Source organism: Mobula hypostoma, chromosome 9 (genome assembly GCF_963921235.1).
Source record: "Mobula hypostoma chromosome 9, sMobHyp1.1, whole genome shotgun sequence".
Classification (NCBI taxonomy): domain Eukaryota; kingdom Metazoa; phylum Chordata; class Chondrichthyes; order Myliobatiformes; family Myliobatidae; genus Mobula; species Mobula hypostoma.
This window is the reverse complement of record NC_086105.1, coordinates 11,803,616-11,822,439: the sequence shown is the minus strand read 5'-3', so window position 1 is coordinate 11,822,439 and position 18,824 is coordinate 11,803,616. Positions and strand designations below refer to the sequence as shown.

Below are 18,824 nucleotides of genomic sequence, written 5' to 3'. Positions count from 1 at the left end.
TCCCCGGTTTCTCTCTCCCTCCTTTTGTAAAAAGTGGGGTTACATTAGCCACCCTCCAATCCTCAGGAACTAGTCCAGAATCTAATGAGTTTTGAAAAATTATCACTAATGCATCCACTATTTCTTGGGCTACTTCCTTAAGCACTCTAGGATGCAGACCATCTGGCCCTGGGGATTTATCTGCCTTCAATCCCTTCAATTTACCTAACACCACTTCCCTACTAACATGTATTTCACTCAGTTCCTCCATCTCACTGGACCCTCTGTCCCCTACTATTACTGGAAGATTATTTATGTCCTCCTTAGTGAAGACAGAACCAAAGTAATTATTCAATTGGTCTGCCATGTCCTTGCTCCCCATAATCAATTCACCTGTTTCCGTCTGCAGGGGACCTACATTTGTCTTTACCACTCTTTTCCTTTTTACATATCTATAAAAGCTTTTACAGTCTGTTTTTATGTTCCCTGCCAGTTTTCTCTCATAATCTTTTTTCCCCTTCCTAATTAAGCCCTTTGTCCTCCTCTGCTGAACTCTGAATTTCTCCCAGTCCTCAGGTGAGCCACTTTCTCTGGCTAATTTGTATGCTTCTTCTTTGGAATTGATACTATCCCTAATTTCTCTTGTCAGCCACGGGTGCAGTCATGTGCAGTAAGATAAGCTTACAAAAGGAAGGTATTTCTTCCATAATCTCCAATCATCATGAACACTGAAGATTGTAGAGGAAGTCACCTTGGAGGTGGTCTGGTTCTGTAAGGAGTGGAGAAGTGACTCACAGGAGGCTGGTTGGATAAGTGTCTGGTGGAGGTGTTGGGTGGGGCTGTTTGTTAGAGAAAAAGAGGTGGTCTGGGTTGGACAGCCAATTGGTGGGACATAATCACAGGACATGGAAATCATTCTGGGAAGGAAAGACAGACAGAAGGAAAGAATATCAGCACCAAGAGAACAGGAGCATGTGTGTTTATTTGGGGGTGGGGGGGGGGTTAATGGGATTGTTCACTAAGAAAAATTACCTAAAGAAAAACACTCTGGAAATTATGGTACATTTTCAGTCTGAAGTCTCTTGCATCTTCAGAAAATATAGATAGTGTGGGTCCCTTAAATAGCCATCTCTTCAGTTCTGGATAATGCTCTCCCAGCACTTGCAGGCTCATATGCACAAAGAGTGTACACAAGTGATATTAAATCAGCCATAGAATGCCAGTTGTATTCCCTGATTACATTCAGTGACCTCTGTTTCCAACATCATGTTCATAAAAGAGGATCTGCACCTAATCTACAGAGATGTGTTCCAAATGAAAAGAGTATCCAAATGTATTTAATAATTGAATTGTTTAAATTTAGATAGATAGATAGATATACTTTATTAATCCCGAGGGAAATTTGGTTTCGTTACAGCCGCACCAACCAAGAATAGAGCGTAAATATAGCAATACAAAAAACCCCAACAATCATACACCAAAATGCAAACTATGCCAGAGAAAAAATAAGTCCAGGACCAGTCTATTGGCTCAGGGTGTCTGACCCTCCACGGGAGGAGCTGCACGTTCGATGGCCACAGGCAGGAACGACCTCCCGTGCCGTCAAGTATTGTATCACAGTGGAATGTGGCTGAAGTCCAACAGTAAAAAGTTCAATATCCAGTCTGCAGACACATTCCTCGATCGTAATATACCCAGGATTGCACCATCCATTGTTAGCCAGAACAGTAAGCACCCAACTCCTTTACGCTTACCGCTCTCAGTGCACTTCCGGTCAGCCGGAACGGTATTACCCACCGAACTGCTCTTCTCCAAAAGTCTCTGTTGTCTCGACCCGGTCCTCTTTCCTCAGCTTTGTGATCCCCCTCTGTGTGTTTTCCTCCGGATCTCAGCGGGGGTGTCCACCGCTCTGTTAGCTAAGCCAGCTGGTCTTTGCTGGTCCGTGGAATACACAATGCGACCTTGCTTCTGTCCCGCGTGTCGGGATGTAACCATTTCCAGCGCTAAAGAAAACTCAAATAAAACTCTCTCTACCAGCATGTTAGAGAGGGTGCAGCTTCGACGTGTTACCGTGAGAAAAAAAATACAAAAAATAAGGGAAATTAAAAAGTAAGAAGAAGAAAGTAAGAAAAGATCGGAACGGCTGTATCAGGCTGCATGCAGGACTGGCGCATGCACACTAAAATTTATAAAATATTGCAAAACATTTGAGTTTCTCAGAGTCATTGTATTTAAAAAAGAAAAAAATATTTATTCTATAATAATAGAATAGATTTTCTGCCCCCAGTACTTAACCTGGAATCTCCAATCACTGTCTCCCACATCTGTACATACCACATCTATATGATACTTACCTAACTCGCCTGAAGCATCATGGCTTTGATGGTCATTTGAACAGTGCCAGCACATTCAGTAACACATTCAAAACCCCCAGAGAAAGCCTCCCCTCAGCTTTGCCCACTGTAAAGTCACAATTATCATATATTACAGTTTGTTACAGTATATTATAATTTGTTACAGTTCCAAGATAGTTAAAACTATTAAAATGAAGCAAGTAACATTTAAAACTTGTAAGCAGAATAACATTTTTAAAAAGTAAACTAAGGACACCTAAGAATGCTTTTTGAAAAATAATAATCTAAACTAAAATGATGGGGGGAAAAAGCCAGTCCTGCAATCCCTATTAAATTCCTGAGATCTCAGATCCCATGCCAGGTCCAGTCTGGTACTGAATCCAAGAGGTAATTCCCTAGCTGAGGAATCCATGGGGAGCCCTGTGATAGAATGAACTGACAAATTCAGCATTCTGAATTGGTCAGTGCTTTCAAGAACTCTACATTTGGCAGCACGTCATGGGCTTGCTTCCACTTAAAGAGGTATGCTCCAATGATTCCATTCAAAACCTTCAGCATTTACTACAGAATCTGGGCTATTTTAAGTCTCATTACAATTTTGCCTTTGGAAATGATTTTTATAATGTTCATTTTATGGATCAATCTCCCCATCTTACAAGGTGGAGCTTTGTTTTCTGAAAACGCCTATATTATACAGCAACATTAAGAAAATTACCTCACTTAATTTAGAGAAAAATAATTATGCACCAATATCAGATAAAAACTGCAGAAGCTAACCTTTCAGGATTGGGTACCCCTTTAGCTGCTTCACTCAGAGCTGTTACATGCAAGTACATGGTTGAACCCTCTAGCTACTTCACCCTCCAGGCTGTAACAGGAAGTGTTATGCCATTCAATATAGGGGTTCAGTGAAGAGAAAAAGACGGGGTCCTGGGCAGGTTTAGTCTTCGGATTAGGTTGGCTGGGACAACAATGCAATAAATGCCTCACTCAATTCTAGCTTTTTAATCCTGTTTGTCATACTTACATTTAAACTTCTCCAACAGCTATGCCTTTGCCAGTTAAAAAAAAAACGAGAGTTTGGGATTATGCAACATACATTTTTTTAAAGAAAAATGACTCGAGGCCACCAACTGTCAAATCCAATACTTAGGCAGTTACAATAGAGAGTTAAAAGTGTTGAAATGAGAAAAATTTGTTTATGAAAGCTGTTTTACAATTCGTTTCACATCTGTGCAGGATGGTTATGTGTAATCAAGGAGTGAAATATATAAGTTTGTGAAACTATGGATTTAATGACTCTCTTAGGGTGTAAAATGATAGGTACTTCAAGCAGGTAGATATAGCCGGTAAAATCTAGAAAAGAACTAGAATAACATAAACACATGGAGTTGGATAACTTGGAAAAAATCTGTGTTGTGTTTGCGTTAATCATCTCCAGAAGAAATCCAAACTAATACTTGAAACATAAGACTTCTTGGAGAAAGCAGTAGGGCCTGAGGCATTGGTGATCTCAAGGAGCGCTCTATGGGTCAGAGCCACTTTTCTGGCAGAGTGCAAGCCCAGTTCACAGGATTGCTTCTTACAGAACTGTAAAATGTTGCAGCAGTTGTGCTACCTATGGACATAGTATTTTTTTCATTTTTGATTTTTTAGTTAAATGTTTTTTTACAATCTGAAATATAAAATGTTAAGACCGTAAGGTATAGGAGCAGAATTCAGCCCATCTAATCTGCTCCACTATTTCATCATGGCAGATCCACTTTTTCCTCTGGCCCCAATCTCCTGCCTTCTCCTTATATCCCTTCATACCCTGACCAGTCAAGAATCTATCAACCTCCACCTTAAATATACATAAAGACTTGGACTCCACAGCTGCCTGTGGCAACAAATTGCACAGATACATCTCTCTCTGGCTAAAGGAATTCCCATTTCCATTCTAAAAGGACACACCTCTATTCTGCGGCTGTGTCCACTAGTCCTAGACTCACCCACCATAAAAAACATCCTCACAGTATCCACGCTATTTTAAGCGAAGCATGTACAAATTTTCCAAGCAACTAAATTATGATATTGATTTATTGCAGATTTATCATGTAGTCGTTTGCATCTTTATTAACCATGCATAGTCTTTGCTCTATAAAAAGGTAAACATTAAAAGTAACTCACAAATATTACACTTTATTACAATTCTGTTGTACTGGATTACATGGTTACCAGCAGCAGGGATGTGACGGCTGTTCGCCCGCTCGGCTCCTAAAACTCCAACACCTTTCTGTCTGTTGCCTCCCGCGGATATTCGCTCAGCTCCGCCACCCTGTGGCTCTTCCTGCAAGAAAAGGAAGCTGGAATATGCCGCGCATTTGTTAAGAGGTGGTGGACTGCAGAAATTGTTATTGGAAGGGATGATAGAAGGAAAGAGGGAAAAAGGAAGGCAGCGAACCACTTGGTACGATAATGTGAGGCAGTGGATTGGATTGAGTTATGCTGAGGCCAGAAAAAGAGCGCAAGATTGAAGAAGATGGAGGTGCATAGCCGCCAACCCTGGATTCGGGACGGCACCCACTGACCGACTGACTGACAATTCTGTGTTGTGTGGAAATGTGATTCAAGTTCCTTTGCACCTTATAACATTTTTATTTCTTTATCCTATAGTATAACTCAGGTAAAATGACTAAAATATGATCAGATTGAGACCATGGAAGTCCCTTGAGGCCTCCGTCAGTCAAGCTTGGCCGTGGATGTTGCATCCTAGCTGACTAAATATGCAAGGCTGAGCAGTACAATATGGAGAGCAAGTTGTTGCACATGTAGCAAGCTCCTACTCTCCACGTATCTGATGAACCCAAAGGAACGGCAGAGACCGATAAAGTTCGGCCCAAACAGCATTGCAAGAGTTGCCAGTCAGCATTAAACTCAATGTAAGACTCCCTCAGGGACTCCAGCTCCAGTTATTTCCCTCAGAGTTTACTCTTGAAGCCTTCCCCATGAGTGGGTATAGTCGCAACACAGTGGAGGTTTGAGATTGGAGTTTTCCTTCTAGATGGGCTGTCAACCTCGGCTGACAAGCCCCGTTTGCCCAAAGCGGCTGGTCTTAAGGCACCAGAAAGCTACCCTTGCCCCTTCTCCTGTCAGTAGAGACCGTTCCACTAGGCTTAGTAGCTCAATCATAGATGAAGGCCAGGAGCTGGACTTGGTTGTCAGAGGCAACTTGAGGCGCACGTCATTGAGAGCATTTAATTGGTAGTGGGAGCTTATTCCCATTACCACTCCCAGTTAAAACAACCCTAAGGAACCACTGATACATACATCACTTCTAATAAAATTTTGACTCCTTAAAATCTATATTATCATAATGCCAAGAATGCAAAAAGACTTACTATAAAGCACTTGGGGACATCCTGAAAGTGATGTGAATAGAGCTATAAGTAAATGGGGTGGCACGGTAGTGTAGTGGTTAGCATAATGCTTTACAATACCAGTGATTGGTGTCCAAATCCTACCGCTGCCTGTAAGGAGTTTGTATGCTCTCCCTGTAATCGCATGAGTTTCCTCCCCCAGTCCAAAGACATACCATTTGGTCTTTGTAAATTGTCTCGCAATTAGGCTAGGGTTAAGTTGGGGGTTGCTGGCGGCATGGCTTGAAGGACCGGGAGAGCCTATTTCACACTGCATCGCAATAAAAACAGCTATGTAAGTGTTTCAGTCTTATTTTGTTTTGAACCAAAACTCTTCATGAAATGGAGTTAATGTAGCCCTATCAGAAATAACTTGTAAAATTACCAAAAGTTTGTACCCCTCTTTCCTTAAAGGTGAAAACAAATGTACATTGTAGTTATTATAAGTGACACCAAAGTATGATTCAAAACATAAAATGTTGATAGTTGTGTCTTCTGTTATTCTACTCAATCAATAAATTAGTACTGTCATTGCTCATTGTTAGTTCTTTCTTGTAATCAAGGTAATGACAGATCGTCCAACTGTTTCCTTGTAGAATCTGCATGTGTGTTATTCCAATATATGAACCATTTTCATGAAATGACTTAGTGTGATCTTCACTGAAAGCATATGTGCTTTGTGAATTAGCAGTTCACTGTATTTTTTTTTCAAAAATAGAGGAAGATTAGCCATTCAGATGTATATATCCAGCACATTGTTATTCCATGTTTATAATATATAATTATTTTCTTCTCCAGCCTGTGACCTTTCCCATCCACCTGGCTTTACCTATCACCTTTCAGCTAGCCACCCTCCCCACCCCCCAACCCTTTTATTCTGGCATCTTCCCACTTCCTTCTCAGTCCTGAAGAAGGGCCTCGGCCCAAAGGATCAACTCTTTACTCTTTTTCATGGATGCTGCCTGACTGAGTTTCTCCAGCGTTTTGTGTGTGTTGCTTTAGATTTGCAGCACCTACAGATTTTCTCATATTTGTGATTTCCATTTATTTCCAATATTTCATGTTTGATTACACCATTTGGATATATGGCAGTCAGACTGAATGTAGGGTTTCGTTTCCTGTCACTTCAGTCCTAATTCAAAGATTGAATGCTAGTTGTGGATATGATGGCTTATATTAAATCATTGTGTGAGGCCTAGAGAGATTTTAACTCCTGTGATTCATTACTGTAGTCCACCTCTTGCCCAAAACCTAATAGAAATGACTTGGCTTGGCAGGTGGAAGCAGGATTTCGAGTGGCTAGAGACTACCTTCCGGAACTCCAGAGCACAATCTGTTGAGACAGGAGAGGCCCAAAGATTCTTTATGGACTACAGAAGTACTCTTACACCTCCTAAACCATAAGGAAACAATTATATAAAAAAATTCAGATGAACAATATTGCTTGGGCTCTCTTGGTACTGATCTTATTTGTGCTGTTTTCTTCTTTGGCAGCTGTCAGACCAGTTGGAATTCATATGACTATTATATTCATATTAATATTAAAGTCAGATTAGAATCCTGCTTGAGTCTGAGAACCCTAATGTCAGCATTTTGAGGCTTCAAACACCCATGTATTAAATTGGTATTGGCTAAGGCTGCTTTGCAGATGAGTAGGTAATCCTCTATGTCAGCCCCTGAGTTCATTTTTCACATTCAGCATTGGTTAAAATCAGATTTATGCTGTGATATCCAGTCAGTGGGACTTCAGAATCAGAACAAGCAATAATTCAGTGAAGGTGCAAAGTAAGCAAATATTAAGCTTTGTTGTCCACTTCAAAAATATGCAGTAGCCCAGTTCATTTTATTTTGAGAAAATGTACCAGCAGAGCATGCAACAACTGTGATCGGTTAACTTTTATATGTTGGTAATCTTTCAGGTTCTGATGAAAGATCATAGACCATAAATTTTCTTTACATATGATGCATGCATGTGTTATTTGTGGATTCTTGTGATTTTTAAATGCTGTAGTTTTCATATTAAGGGCAAAAGTAAAGTTATTGCAATATTGTTTGAGAGAATATCTGTTTAAAAATAGTTTAGTTTTATAAAATATATACTGTACATACCATGTCCACTTTTGCCCTTCCCTTTTTCCCTTTTGAATGATGAGGCCTTGATCTCCACTAGCTGTTAATTTTAGCAAGTTTTCTGAGGTATTTAGAATCTTTTCCAAGCTTTGTTAAAAATAAACATGGAAATCTCCCTGCAGGTGTTTTGATGGCCCCAGATCAGAGCGAGATTTCCTGTTTTCGTTACAAAAATATGCCAAACTTCATTTGATGGAAATTGCTAAAAAAAGATCAGCAAAATCAGTTGATTACCAAAAACAAGATAATATTAACTATAATCTTTGTAAATAAACTTAATACATTTAACTAAGTGCCTTTATTACTTTTGATAAATAAGGCTCAGCTGCAAATTAGCAATCCAAGTCCATTTTCCACAATGTCCTCCCACAGCATCATTTGTTATGTGTTCCATTTTGAACACTGCTTTGGTAACTTTTATATAATAGATGATTAAATTAGTATGATCCTCGTCTTGAGAATGAAACTAATATTTGATATAATTTGGAATATTTTATAACAAAGTTTAATAACATTTTTTTCAGAAAAGCAAAAAAAAAAGGTTATTGCAAGATGCATTAATCATACCATGTGATTCAATTGTTCAAATCATATATCAGCATTATTATTCTGCTGGTACCAGGTTGAACATAAGAGGTGAGAATGTTATATAGTAAAATGGCACCCTGGGACTCACTCCCTCCGTATAACCATCACTGTTAAGATGACGATAAACTAGAATTTTTTGGAATAATCTTAAACTGTAAAATAGTCTTTGTTGAAATCCAGTTACCAGTTAATTACTATACCGAGAATATTTATTTAAGTTATTTCTTTATATATAGACATATATAAAGATCTTAGGTTAAAAACCATAGAATAGTACAATAAGTAATGGTGCTCTTCACAAGTATTGGAAAATGCCTTGGACAAAATTTAACCTGCAGATGACCTTGTCTTGTTTATTCAGTAGAGAGTTCGAAGTAATGCATAGACTGTCCATTATTCTCCTTTTTGAGAAAATTAATGGCAGATGGTCTTGACCTCAATGACTGTCACTAACACAGCACTGAATACCTCCTTTCTTTAATATCACGATATTGTTTCTGCTTTAGAGATAGTGACCTCTGACTGTACAAGCTCCCTAGGAGATCCTCATGATAAGTCTACATCCACATTTCTGTTAAAAATATATACAATTTGTGCATCCACTTAATTTGCCTAATCCAGTCGTCTTTCAAAAAATGAATAAGGCTTCAAGCATTTTATAGTCCAAAGCATACATCATAAAAAGAGAAAACCTAAACTTTATGACGAGATTTCTTTCAGTTAACTGTCTAGTTAGCCGTCAGTTAATTTCATGGCTTCTGCCAGTTGTGTTTGGATTTGGAAGACGTGGAAGTCTCAAGACTAGTGATGTAATCCTGATCTGCCAAACAAGAATCTGAAATTGTTCATTTAAATTCATTGCTATTTGTATATACTACTTGTTAAGGAGCTGAAGATTTCATGGATTTGATCAGGTTAATTTCAAAATTTTGGCTACAAATATTGTTAAAAATATAAAAGAGGCATAATCACTGAAGGGATACAAGTCAGCTGCTATGTGTCAGTCAGCACAAAGGATATAGAGGTGCAGAGGCCATTCATTCTTATGAATATCAGTTTAAATAAAAGCAGCTTAACTCAGAAAAATATAATAAGTATAAGATCAACTTTGATCACATAAGGATTTCTGCCTTTTTCCCATTTCATTTCTTTGGCTGTGAAATCCTTGGAGGAGGAGGGGTTAAGAACCCTCTTTTGCTCAGAGATGCATGCATTTAAATGTATTCTAAATACCACGCACCAAATGTCTCTATATCAGCTGTCTGAAAAAACTTAAGTTAATTCTTTAGTTTTCTGCAGAGACTTGTTTCAAACATGTAGATGTAGGCTAAAAATGATTTCATGTTAGGTAAAAATTTTGGATACTATATTTTTTGGGGTTTTTGCAAGTGAATGATTATGCTTTTAAGAATAAAATGCAGTTAGTTAATTTTAATATAAGGATGCCAGTAAGGGTTGGTTTTCACAATGAAATATTTGTTCCTGGCTGTAATATAAGGATTGTGAACAGTAATTAGGTTCTGTTGTTGAGTATTCAGCTTCTTTTAGTGTTTTGCTTGTCCTTGACTGAGGCAGATAGTTGTAATGATTTATTCTGTCGTTTTATTCAGTGCCAGAAGAACTCAGTCACCAAGACATGACTTCAGTGGAGTTGCAACCAACAAGCAGAGAACTAACCTATCAGTGGCTTCACACACAAATTGCCAACTATGAAGAAACAAATCCCAGAAATAAGAAACAGTGAGATCTATTTAATTTTACTACATGAATAGGGTGGAAAGACGGGGTATAAAGATAGATATTTAACTTAGCACTACAATATAGATTGTGTGATTGGCTACCTGGTGAAGACTGCCTGATTTCTCAGTTTCATTTAAAATTAAGCCTTTTTCTTAATTGTGCTGATGATAAGCAATGCCATTACTGTTAGTCAATTTAAAAATCTACATCTAAATTTATTGTCCATATATCTAAGTAGGTCAAATGATTTTTTCAGAAATATGAGCTTTCTGGCTCTCATGAAACAAATGTCAGCAGAACAATAAACGCAAGAAATCTTACAGATGCTGGAAATCCAGAGCAACACACACAGAATGTGGGAGGAAATCAGCAGGTCAGGCAGCACCTATGGAAATGAATAAACAGTCGATGTTTCGGGGTAAGACCTTTCTTCAGGACTAGGAAGGGGGGGTAGAAGCAAAGCTAAGAAGGTGGGGGGAGGGGAAAGAGTAAAAGCTAGAAGGGGATAGGTAGAGCCAGGTGGGTGGGGGTAGGGGGAATGAAGTAAGAAGGTGGAATCTGATATGAAAGGAGGCGGGAGAAACAGAAGGAGGAGGGGCACCAGAGAGAGGTGATACACAGATAAAGAGAAGAGGTAAGGAGAGGGGGCCAGACTGGGGAATTGAAGAAGAGAGTAAGGGGGTTGGGGAAAAATCTCCCTCCTGGCACAACGCTGCAAGCAGAAAAAGTGCTACAACTGCCCATTCACCTCCATTCAGGGCCACAAACAGTCCTTCCAGATGGAGTGACCTCAAATCACAGATACACCTGGTCGTCTACTGTATTAAGTGCTACCAGTGCGGTCTCCTTTACGTTGGGGGACCACTTTGTCGAACACCTTCGCTCCATCTGCAAAAAGCAAGATTTATCAGTGGCCAACCGTTTAAATTCTATTCCTCATTCCCATTCTGACTTATCTGTTCATATCTTCCTCTACTGCCATGAGGAGGCTACTCTCAATTTGGACAAGCAACAACTCATTCCATTTGGATAGCCTCCAACCTGATAGCATGAACATTTTCCATGTTCTGGTACTTTTCCCTCCTCCCCCTCCCCACTCTGCTCCCCCTTTACCACATCTCTTCTCCTCACCAACCTACAACCTCTCCCTGATGCCCCCCCTCCTTCCCTTCCTTCCATAGTCCACTCTCCTATCAATTCCTTCTTTTCCCAACCCCTTACCTTTTATACCTATTACCACCTGGCTTTACCTATCACCTTCTAGCTTGTACTCCTTCCCCTCCCCCATCATCTTGTTCTGGCTTCTTTACTCTTCCTTTCCAGTCCAGAAGACCATAAAACCACAAAACATAGGAGCAGAATGAGGCCATTCAGCCCAGTGGGTCTGCTCCGCCATTCCATCATGGCTGATCTCGGCCATGAAGAAGGGTCTCAGCCTGGAACGTCGACTGTTCATTACTTTCCGTAAATACTACCCGACTTGCTGGGCTCCTCCAGCATTTCATGTGTGTCACAATAGCTATCTGTTATTGAGCCAAGTTTTATCATCTTTATTACAGTTATTTTTTGGGGTAAGGTATCCTGACTGCTAACTGCTTGTGAGCACTGAAACCAAGAAGATATGAAGTTGATACACTTATTAAAACAATATTGCTATTTTGTTGTAGCAGGTTAATGCTAAATATTTGAGGACATTTGCAAGCAGAATGTTTAAAAAATAAGTGCAGATCACTTGATATAACCATAGCGAGTAGAATACTTAAATGTGTCTAATTCATTTAATGGTTCCAACAATAAATGACCCCATGGTAAATATCAACCATACTAGAGAAATTGTGATTAAGCAAACACCTGCAGGATTTAGTAGTATGACCACTGCATGCTTCTGTGCTTTTACTAACCCAATATTCAAACATCAAAAATGAGTTAGGCCAGGATGTCCAGCTAAGTTCAGAGCATCCGGTAAACCACGTTTGAAACTGCATTGTATATATAATCCATTGGATGAGTAAAGTGAAATATCACTAGCAAAGAGTCTGAATTTGCTTTGGTGTTTTTCTTAGAATCCAGATATCCAGTTGCACATATAGTATTTGCGCCTGGCAGTTTCATTTCCCAGTGTAACTTGTTCTACACTGTAACTAATTTCTTCTTGACAACAATTCAGTGACTACTGAACAGGTAGAGTTAAGCAGTATTTATAAAAAAAAAATGCCTTTGTTTTAATAAGGTCATTTTTTGTCTCAAAATTGGTTGATATCTTGAAAGGACATTATGATTTGTGAGAAAGTTCATTAGTGCACAAGAGAGAAGGAGTGGGAAATCAGGTAGATGTGGATTGAGCCCAGACCCTAGGTACTGTGGGAGTGGGGCTTAGCAATTGGGATAAGGACATCCAACTGTTACTAGTTGACAAAGGATGGTTGTGAGAACTGGTTTCCTTGAGGATCAGGTGCTAAGGGCACCATTAGTGAGGTGACTGGCTTTGATGGGTCAGAGCAGGGGTTCCTAACTTGATTTATTCCATGAACCCCTACTATTAACTGAAGAGTCCGTAGATCCCAAGTTGGGAACCCAAGAGTTAGGGAGATAGCAGCCCTCAATAGTAGCTTTGGTAATGGGGGAGTAAGCCTTGTATAGATTGGAGTACAATGTGTATGTGAAAGTTCAAAGTACATTTATTATCAAAGTATGTATAAATTATACAACCTTGAGATTCATCTGCTTAATGCCAGGTGGCCATCCTCCACACTCCAGTTCAGGATCCACCTCAGCAGTCTAGACTTCACCACCCAGTCCATGGCTGCAACGGCCTTCCAGCCCATACTCAACCTTTCCCGGTTTAGACGGGCAGGGTCCGAAACTCTTCTGCCCTGCCTCCTTTCCGATTCATTCATTCCAACTCCATCTCGTACATGCCTCCAACCACCTCTTCTCGCACAAGCCACGCTCTGACTTGCATCGCACTTACATCAACCTTCCCCTCGCTCACTTCTTCATTGTTTGCAGTGATAGTTTACCATGATGTATCAAATTAAAAATGTTATTAATAAAGTGTGTTTAGTCATATTTCTTGCCTTATGAACCACTTCCAGCTTCAGATGCACCATCTTAAATCAGAAGTTACAGTTGTAGAGGATAGCATGGGCATTGATCGTAGTTATACATCACCAAGATAGACCCTTTATAGTCCATCAATTACCTACCAATACTAATCCCATTTTCCTGTACCCAGGGTTCAGGCATTGTATTTCAATTACACATCTCAATATTGTGAGGATATTCAGGTGGTGTGTTCTAGATTTCAAACCCCCATGCCCCACCCCCTCCCCCCGCAGGATGAAGAAAATTTGCCTCAGTTTCCCCATCTCCCCAACTCCTTACCCTAAACCAATATCCACTGGCTCTCGTGAGCTCAGCAAAGGGGAAAAACTGTCTGATGGGCCCAATGACTTCCACCTGTGTTATTACAACCCTGAGGTTCTATGATTCAATTATTGATGCTTTGTGGACATCATTTATCTTTAACAGATTTAGGGTTGATTAACTGTTAGTTTTTCCATCTCTCTTTTGTTAAGACTTCTTCTGCAGCCATTCCTCCTACCCCTTAACCCAGTCTATCCTCATCCATGTGACAACATTATATTGCACAGGGCCGCAGATGACCAACTTGGGAATGCAAGTTGATAATAGCAGTCTTTTGGTATTCAATACACAGGCCAAACTCAAACTTGGGCAACTCACCACTATCTGACACTTAAATTATATATTCTCCTGATAGCATGATTTTATATTTGTGATAATTACAATCCTGATCTTCTGTACTTCTGGACCTCCTCCAGCGGCTGCAGATTGGATTTTGGAAGGTATCTCTGACTTTGATGAGGACTGGTGACTTAGAACAGTTTCAACCTGAGGAAGCATGATATTTCAAAGACAGCCATGCAAGCTGTCCGAGCTGGCTTTTAGACACCCATGCAGGCTTTCGGTACGGGGAGAATAGAACTAACTATAAGTTGGGCCCACAAGTGACAGGATGATCACTACTCCCAGTGGGTTGTAGTATACAATTCCCACTGATCTGAAGAACTGCAGAATATTAGAACTCTTGTAGTGATTTGTGTAATTTTGAAATGCATGTCTCAATCATTATGTTAGTGCTTTGTCAGGAAGAAATAAGAAGAACCTGAAATAACATTATAAACTAAAATAATGGGTTAATGGTAAGGCACTGAGGAGTGCAGTAGAACAGAGGGATCTGGGAATACAGATACAATATTCCCTAAAAGTGGCGTCACAGGTAGATAGGGTCGTAAAGAAAGCTTTTGGTACATTGACCTTTATTAATCAAAGTATTGAGTATAAGAGCTGGAATGTTATGATGAGGTTGTATAAGGCATTGGTGAGGCCGAATCTGGAGTATTGTGTTCGGTTTTGGTCACCAAATTACAGGAAGGATATAAATGAGGTTGAAAGATTGCAGAGAAGGTTTACAAGGATGTTGCCAGGACTTGAGAAACTCAGTTACAGAGAAAGGTTGAATAGGTTAGGACTTTATTCCCTAGAGCTTAGAAGAATGAGGGGAGATTTGATAGAAGTATATAAAATTATGATGGGTATAGATAGAGTGAATGCAAGCAGGCTTTTTCCACTGAGGCAAGGGAAGAAAAAAACCAGAGGACATGGGTTAAGGGTGAGGGGGGAAAAGTTTAAAGGGAACATTAGCGGGGGCTTCTTCACACAGAGAGTGGTGGGAGTGTGGAATGAGCTGCCAGATGAGGTGGTAAATGCGGGCTCACTTTTAACATTTAAGAATAAATTGGACAGATACATGGATGGGAGGTGTATGGAGGGATATGGTCTGTGTGCAGGTCAGTGGGACTAGGCAGAAGATGGTTCGGCACAGCCAAGAAGGGCCAAAAGACCTGTTTCTGTGCTGTAGTTCCTATGGTTTCTATGGTTTCTAATAATAAAAAATGTGGGTATGTCAGCCCAGGTTGTGTGGCTGGACTGTTGTGTGTGGGACATTAATGGATAGTGATTCTATCAGACGGGAAATATCTACATTAGATCATCTCTGTCTTGAATCGCTCCAGCTCAAGGTAGTTGAATTAAATAGCAAAACTTATTCAACTCCTGAGGGAAGGAAAGTAATATCTGACTGGTTATCTTGGTCGTGCCTGATCAAATGATGAAAGATCCTGACAATTTAACTGATGGTTTACAGAACAGAAGGAGCTAAAGTGAAATACAGAAACTATTCCCTGTAAGAAATCTAATCCAACCTGATGGATAGTCTTGACACGAAATGTTGACTGTTTATTCCCCTCCATAGATGTTGCCTGACCTACTGAATTCCAACAGCATTTTGTGTGTTGCTCTGGATTTCCTGCATCTGCAGAATTTTTTGTGGATACAATGTACTTGCTGACCGTGAATAAGAGCATCAAAATGACAGCCGGAAAACTGACTATAGTATCTCAGAGTTGGAGGCTACTGAAGAGGAAAGAGAAGAATTGCAGTGCTGTGGCTGTGAAAAATTCAGTAATTACAGGGAGAGGCTGCAGCCTCCAGAAATATAATTGAGAGTCCATCTGATGTCAGGTTAAGTAACATTTTTTAGAATTAATTTTAAAGTTGTCTTTCCTGTTTTTTAAGCTCTTGATCCGGGACTGAAGTACATCACTGTATTGTTTTTGTTTTATACTCCTGCTCAAGCTCTCAGGTCTTCTTTCACCAGTCTCTTAAATTTAAACAATCTCCCTCAAAGGATAATTGGCAGGTCAGCTTTTTTGAACTACGCTCCTAAACTGTGGAACTCAATACCTAAAACTATAAGGGATGCAGATTCAGTTGACGCTTTTAAACACCAGCTCAAAACCTATTTATTTAACCTTGCTTTTAACTAACATCATTTTAAAACTTTATTTTCATGTTTATTTTTATTTTTATTTTATTTTCATCTTTGTACTTTTATCCCATTGTAAAGCACTTTGAACTATATTATCTGTATGAAAATGCTCTATAATTAAAATTATTATTAGTCTTACAGAAGAAAAAAATCTCAGCTTGAAAGCATAAGAGAGATGGTGATTGTTGGAACCAGGACAGGATCTCAAGCGTTATAAAATCTGAATTATACCTGAGTCATCTGCTTGTTTGTGTAAATAATGTGAACTATGAAACTGAACATTTGGTAGTTTGACTGGTGTAGGGATCAAGGTTTTCTTTTCTAGCTGAACCTGAATTGAAACTTTAGGACTGATTGTTGATTTGGGATGGGTCAAAGATGCAAGTGGAAAAGTTAACTACAGTGCTCACAAGGACTTTAAACATACAGGTGTTGATTTGGAAGTTTTAAAGATGCTAATAGTTTAGAGATTGTCAGATGGAGATCTCAGCCAGGAAAAAGTGTCAGGAACAAATAGGCTGGGTTTTGGTCAATGATTGGGAAAATGATATGCGGAAATCAATCTCAATTGTTCTACAACTAACAAGGACGGTTATCAAGCTGGTGTATTACTTAGTACCAAATCAATTTATTAATAAGTAATACACCAGATCTAGATAAAGGGGTAAGGATATATTATTATTCAATATCTGATAATAAGTGATCAAGTTAAATGTAACTTTGAAAACTGTGTGGCTCGCTGAGGCAGGTGAGTATGGCCCTGCGTTAATGTGATGGTTCTCTATTTCGTTGACAAAGGAGAATGTTACTGTGGTTCTGCATTATGCATTGGACGCTATGCTTTGTGGACTGTGGACTTTTTCAGACTTATAGTTTTTATTTTCTGTATTTTTCACCCATTCCTTTCTGTTTTATTGTGCAAAGGGAGGTGTTTGGAGGATCTTGTTCCTGTTACATTCTGTTTTTTTTTGTGCGGGGAGAGGGAGGGCTTGGTGGTCGACGTTCTTGTTGCGTTTCGTGCAGGGGGGTTGGGAGTTGATTAGGATGCTGTTCTTTTTGTGCAGGGGTGGGTTTTATGTTTCCATCGAAACAACTTCCATGTTCTTTCTTTGTTTCGTGGCTATCTGGAGAAGATGAATCTCAGAGTTGTATATGGATGCACAATTTGATAATAAATAAACCTTTGAAAAGGGGGAAAAACAGATGTTTATGAAGATTCTGGAGTTGGGCAAAACTGATTTTCACGTAATGAGGAAATTGTTCAGAGTAATTATTGCAAACTTGCTTGTGGCATGATGAAAAAAAGATCAGTGGAATTTATTCAATACAAGTGTTTATATCCTTATGGAGAGCAAATTTGTGAATGATTGCAGAGCTGATAGACAAAAAAAGAGAAAGTAAACAAAAAGGCTAAAGCTAGCACAAATAAATGATATAGGATAGCAAAAGATGGCAAAACAAAATATAATAATTGTAGAAAAGAGTATGCAAAGAATCTTGGAAGAAGTATCAATGTTAATAAAAATTATCAAAATGTATTGCAAATTATTATCAAAAGGATGATAAAGATGAGATGAACTTGAAGTGATATTAATGGTATTATAAATGTTGAAATAGGGAATGAAATTATATCTTCAAAATAGCAAGATAAGAAGATTACACATGTCCTGACTGTAATTTTCCAAAGTTTTATTGATACATAAATCATTCTTTCAGCTTGTAAAATTGGTTGAGTTATTCTACTTTTTAAGAATGCTGTGGAGGAGGGAAACCAAGAAATTCAAGGCATTCATCTAAAATTTCTTATCAGTAAACTATTAAAGTCTATAATTAAGCATGATGTAATGAGCCACCTTCATCTGAATATATAAAAGATAGGTCACACCTGAGTAACCTGAGTGAATCTTTGCAGCAGTGCCTATGTCTATTATTTGTATTAATTTCCATGGGCTTTTGATCGGGTTTCTCAAAGATTCAAAGTACATTTATTATCAAAGTATGTATGCAGTCTCCAACTCTGAGTTTCATCTTCCCCACAAGCAGCCATGAAAAAAAAGAAAAACCATGGAAGCTTTTCAAAGGAAAACATCAAACCACCCCCTGCAATAAAATAACAAATCACGCAAACAGCAGCAAAAAAAATGTGATGCTATATAGAGAAAACCTGCAGATCTAGTTTTCTCTATTTCTCTCCAATTTAGTTATTGTTCTTTGTTCTTAGTCTCAGCTGCTTTAAATGCCATTCATTACATTGCTGTGGAGGGACAATGGTTATCACTATGGTTATATATCAAGTGATTATCATATCATAGATTTCCGGACTTGAGGACAATGTTGACTTTTGGACATCTACAAGGGCAGAACCTGTTGTTTATACAGATGTCTATAAGGAGGTGACTTGCAGTCAATTTGCCAGGTCAAAATAGTGACTGCGTAGTAGGAGACGAAGTAAAGATGATGAGCAGCTTGGTAAATGTGTTCAGGACTAAACCATATTTAAAAATTATGGACATTTATTTCAGGATTAAAGAGGTTAATGCCTTTACAAACAAATAATAGTGGAAGTTTAGAACTCTCTTCTGTAAATTATAATTTCAATCAATGCTCAATCAATTGTTAATATGAATCCGAGAATTTTGGACTTCCATTAACCAAATAGATTGAGGTACATGGATAAGAGTTGTGGAAATGGATCAGGGTTGTGCGGCATCAAGAGGTGGCTAC

The 18,824-nt window shown here is 39.0% G+C and overlaps 1 protein-coding gene across 1 annotated transcript in view; it reads left to right on the top strand.

Moving 5' to 3' along the window:
• The window catches only part of lrriq1 (leucine-rich repeats and IQ motif containing 1), a 179,901-nt gene that overhangs the window by 145,765 nt on the left and 15,312 nt on the right, over nt 1-18,824 (top strand). Inside the window, exon 25 of the mRNA XM_063059516.1 lies at nt 10,060-10,189. Coding sequence (XP_062915586.1) covers nt 10,060-10,189 — 130 coding nt within the window. The remainder of the gene's footprint in view (nt 1-10,059; nt 10,190-18,824) is intronic.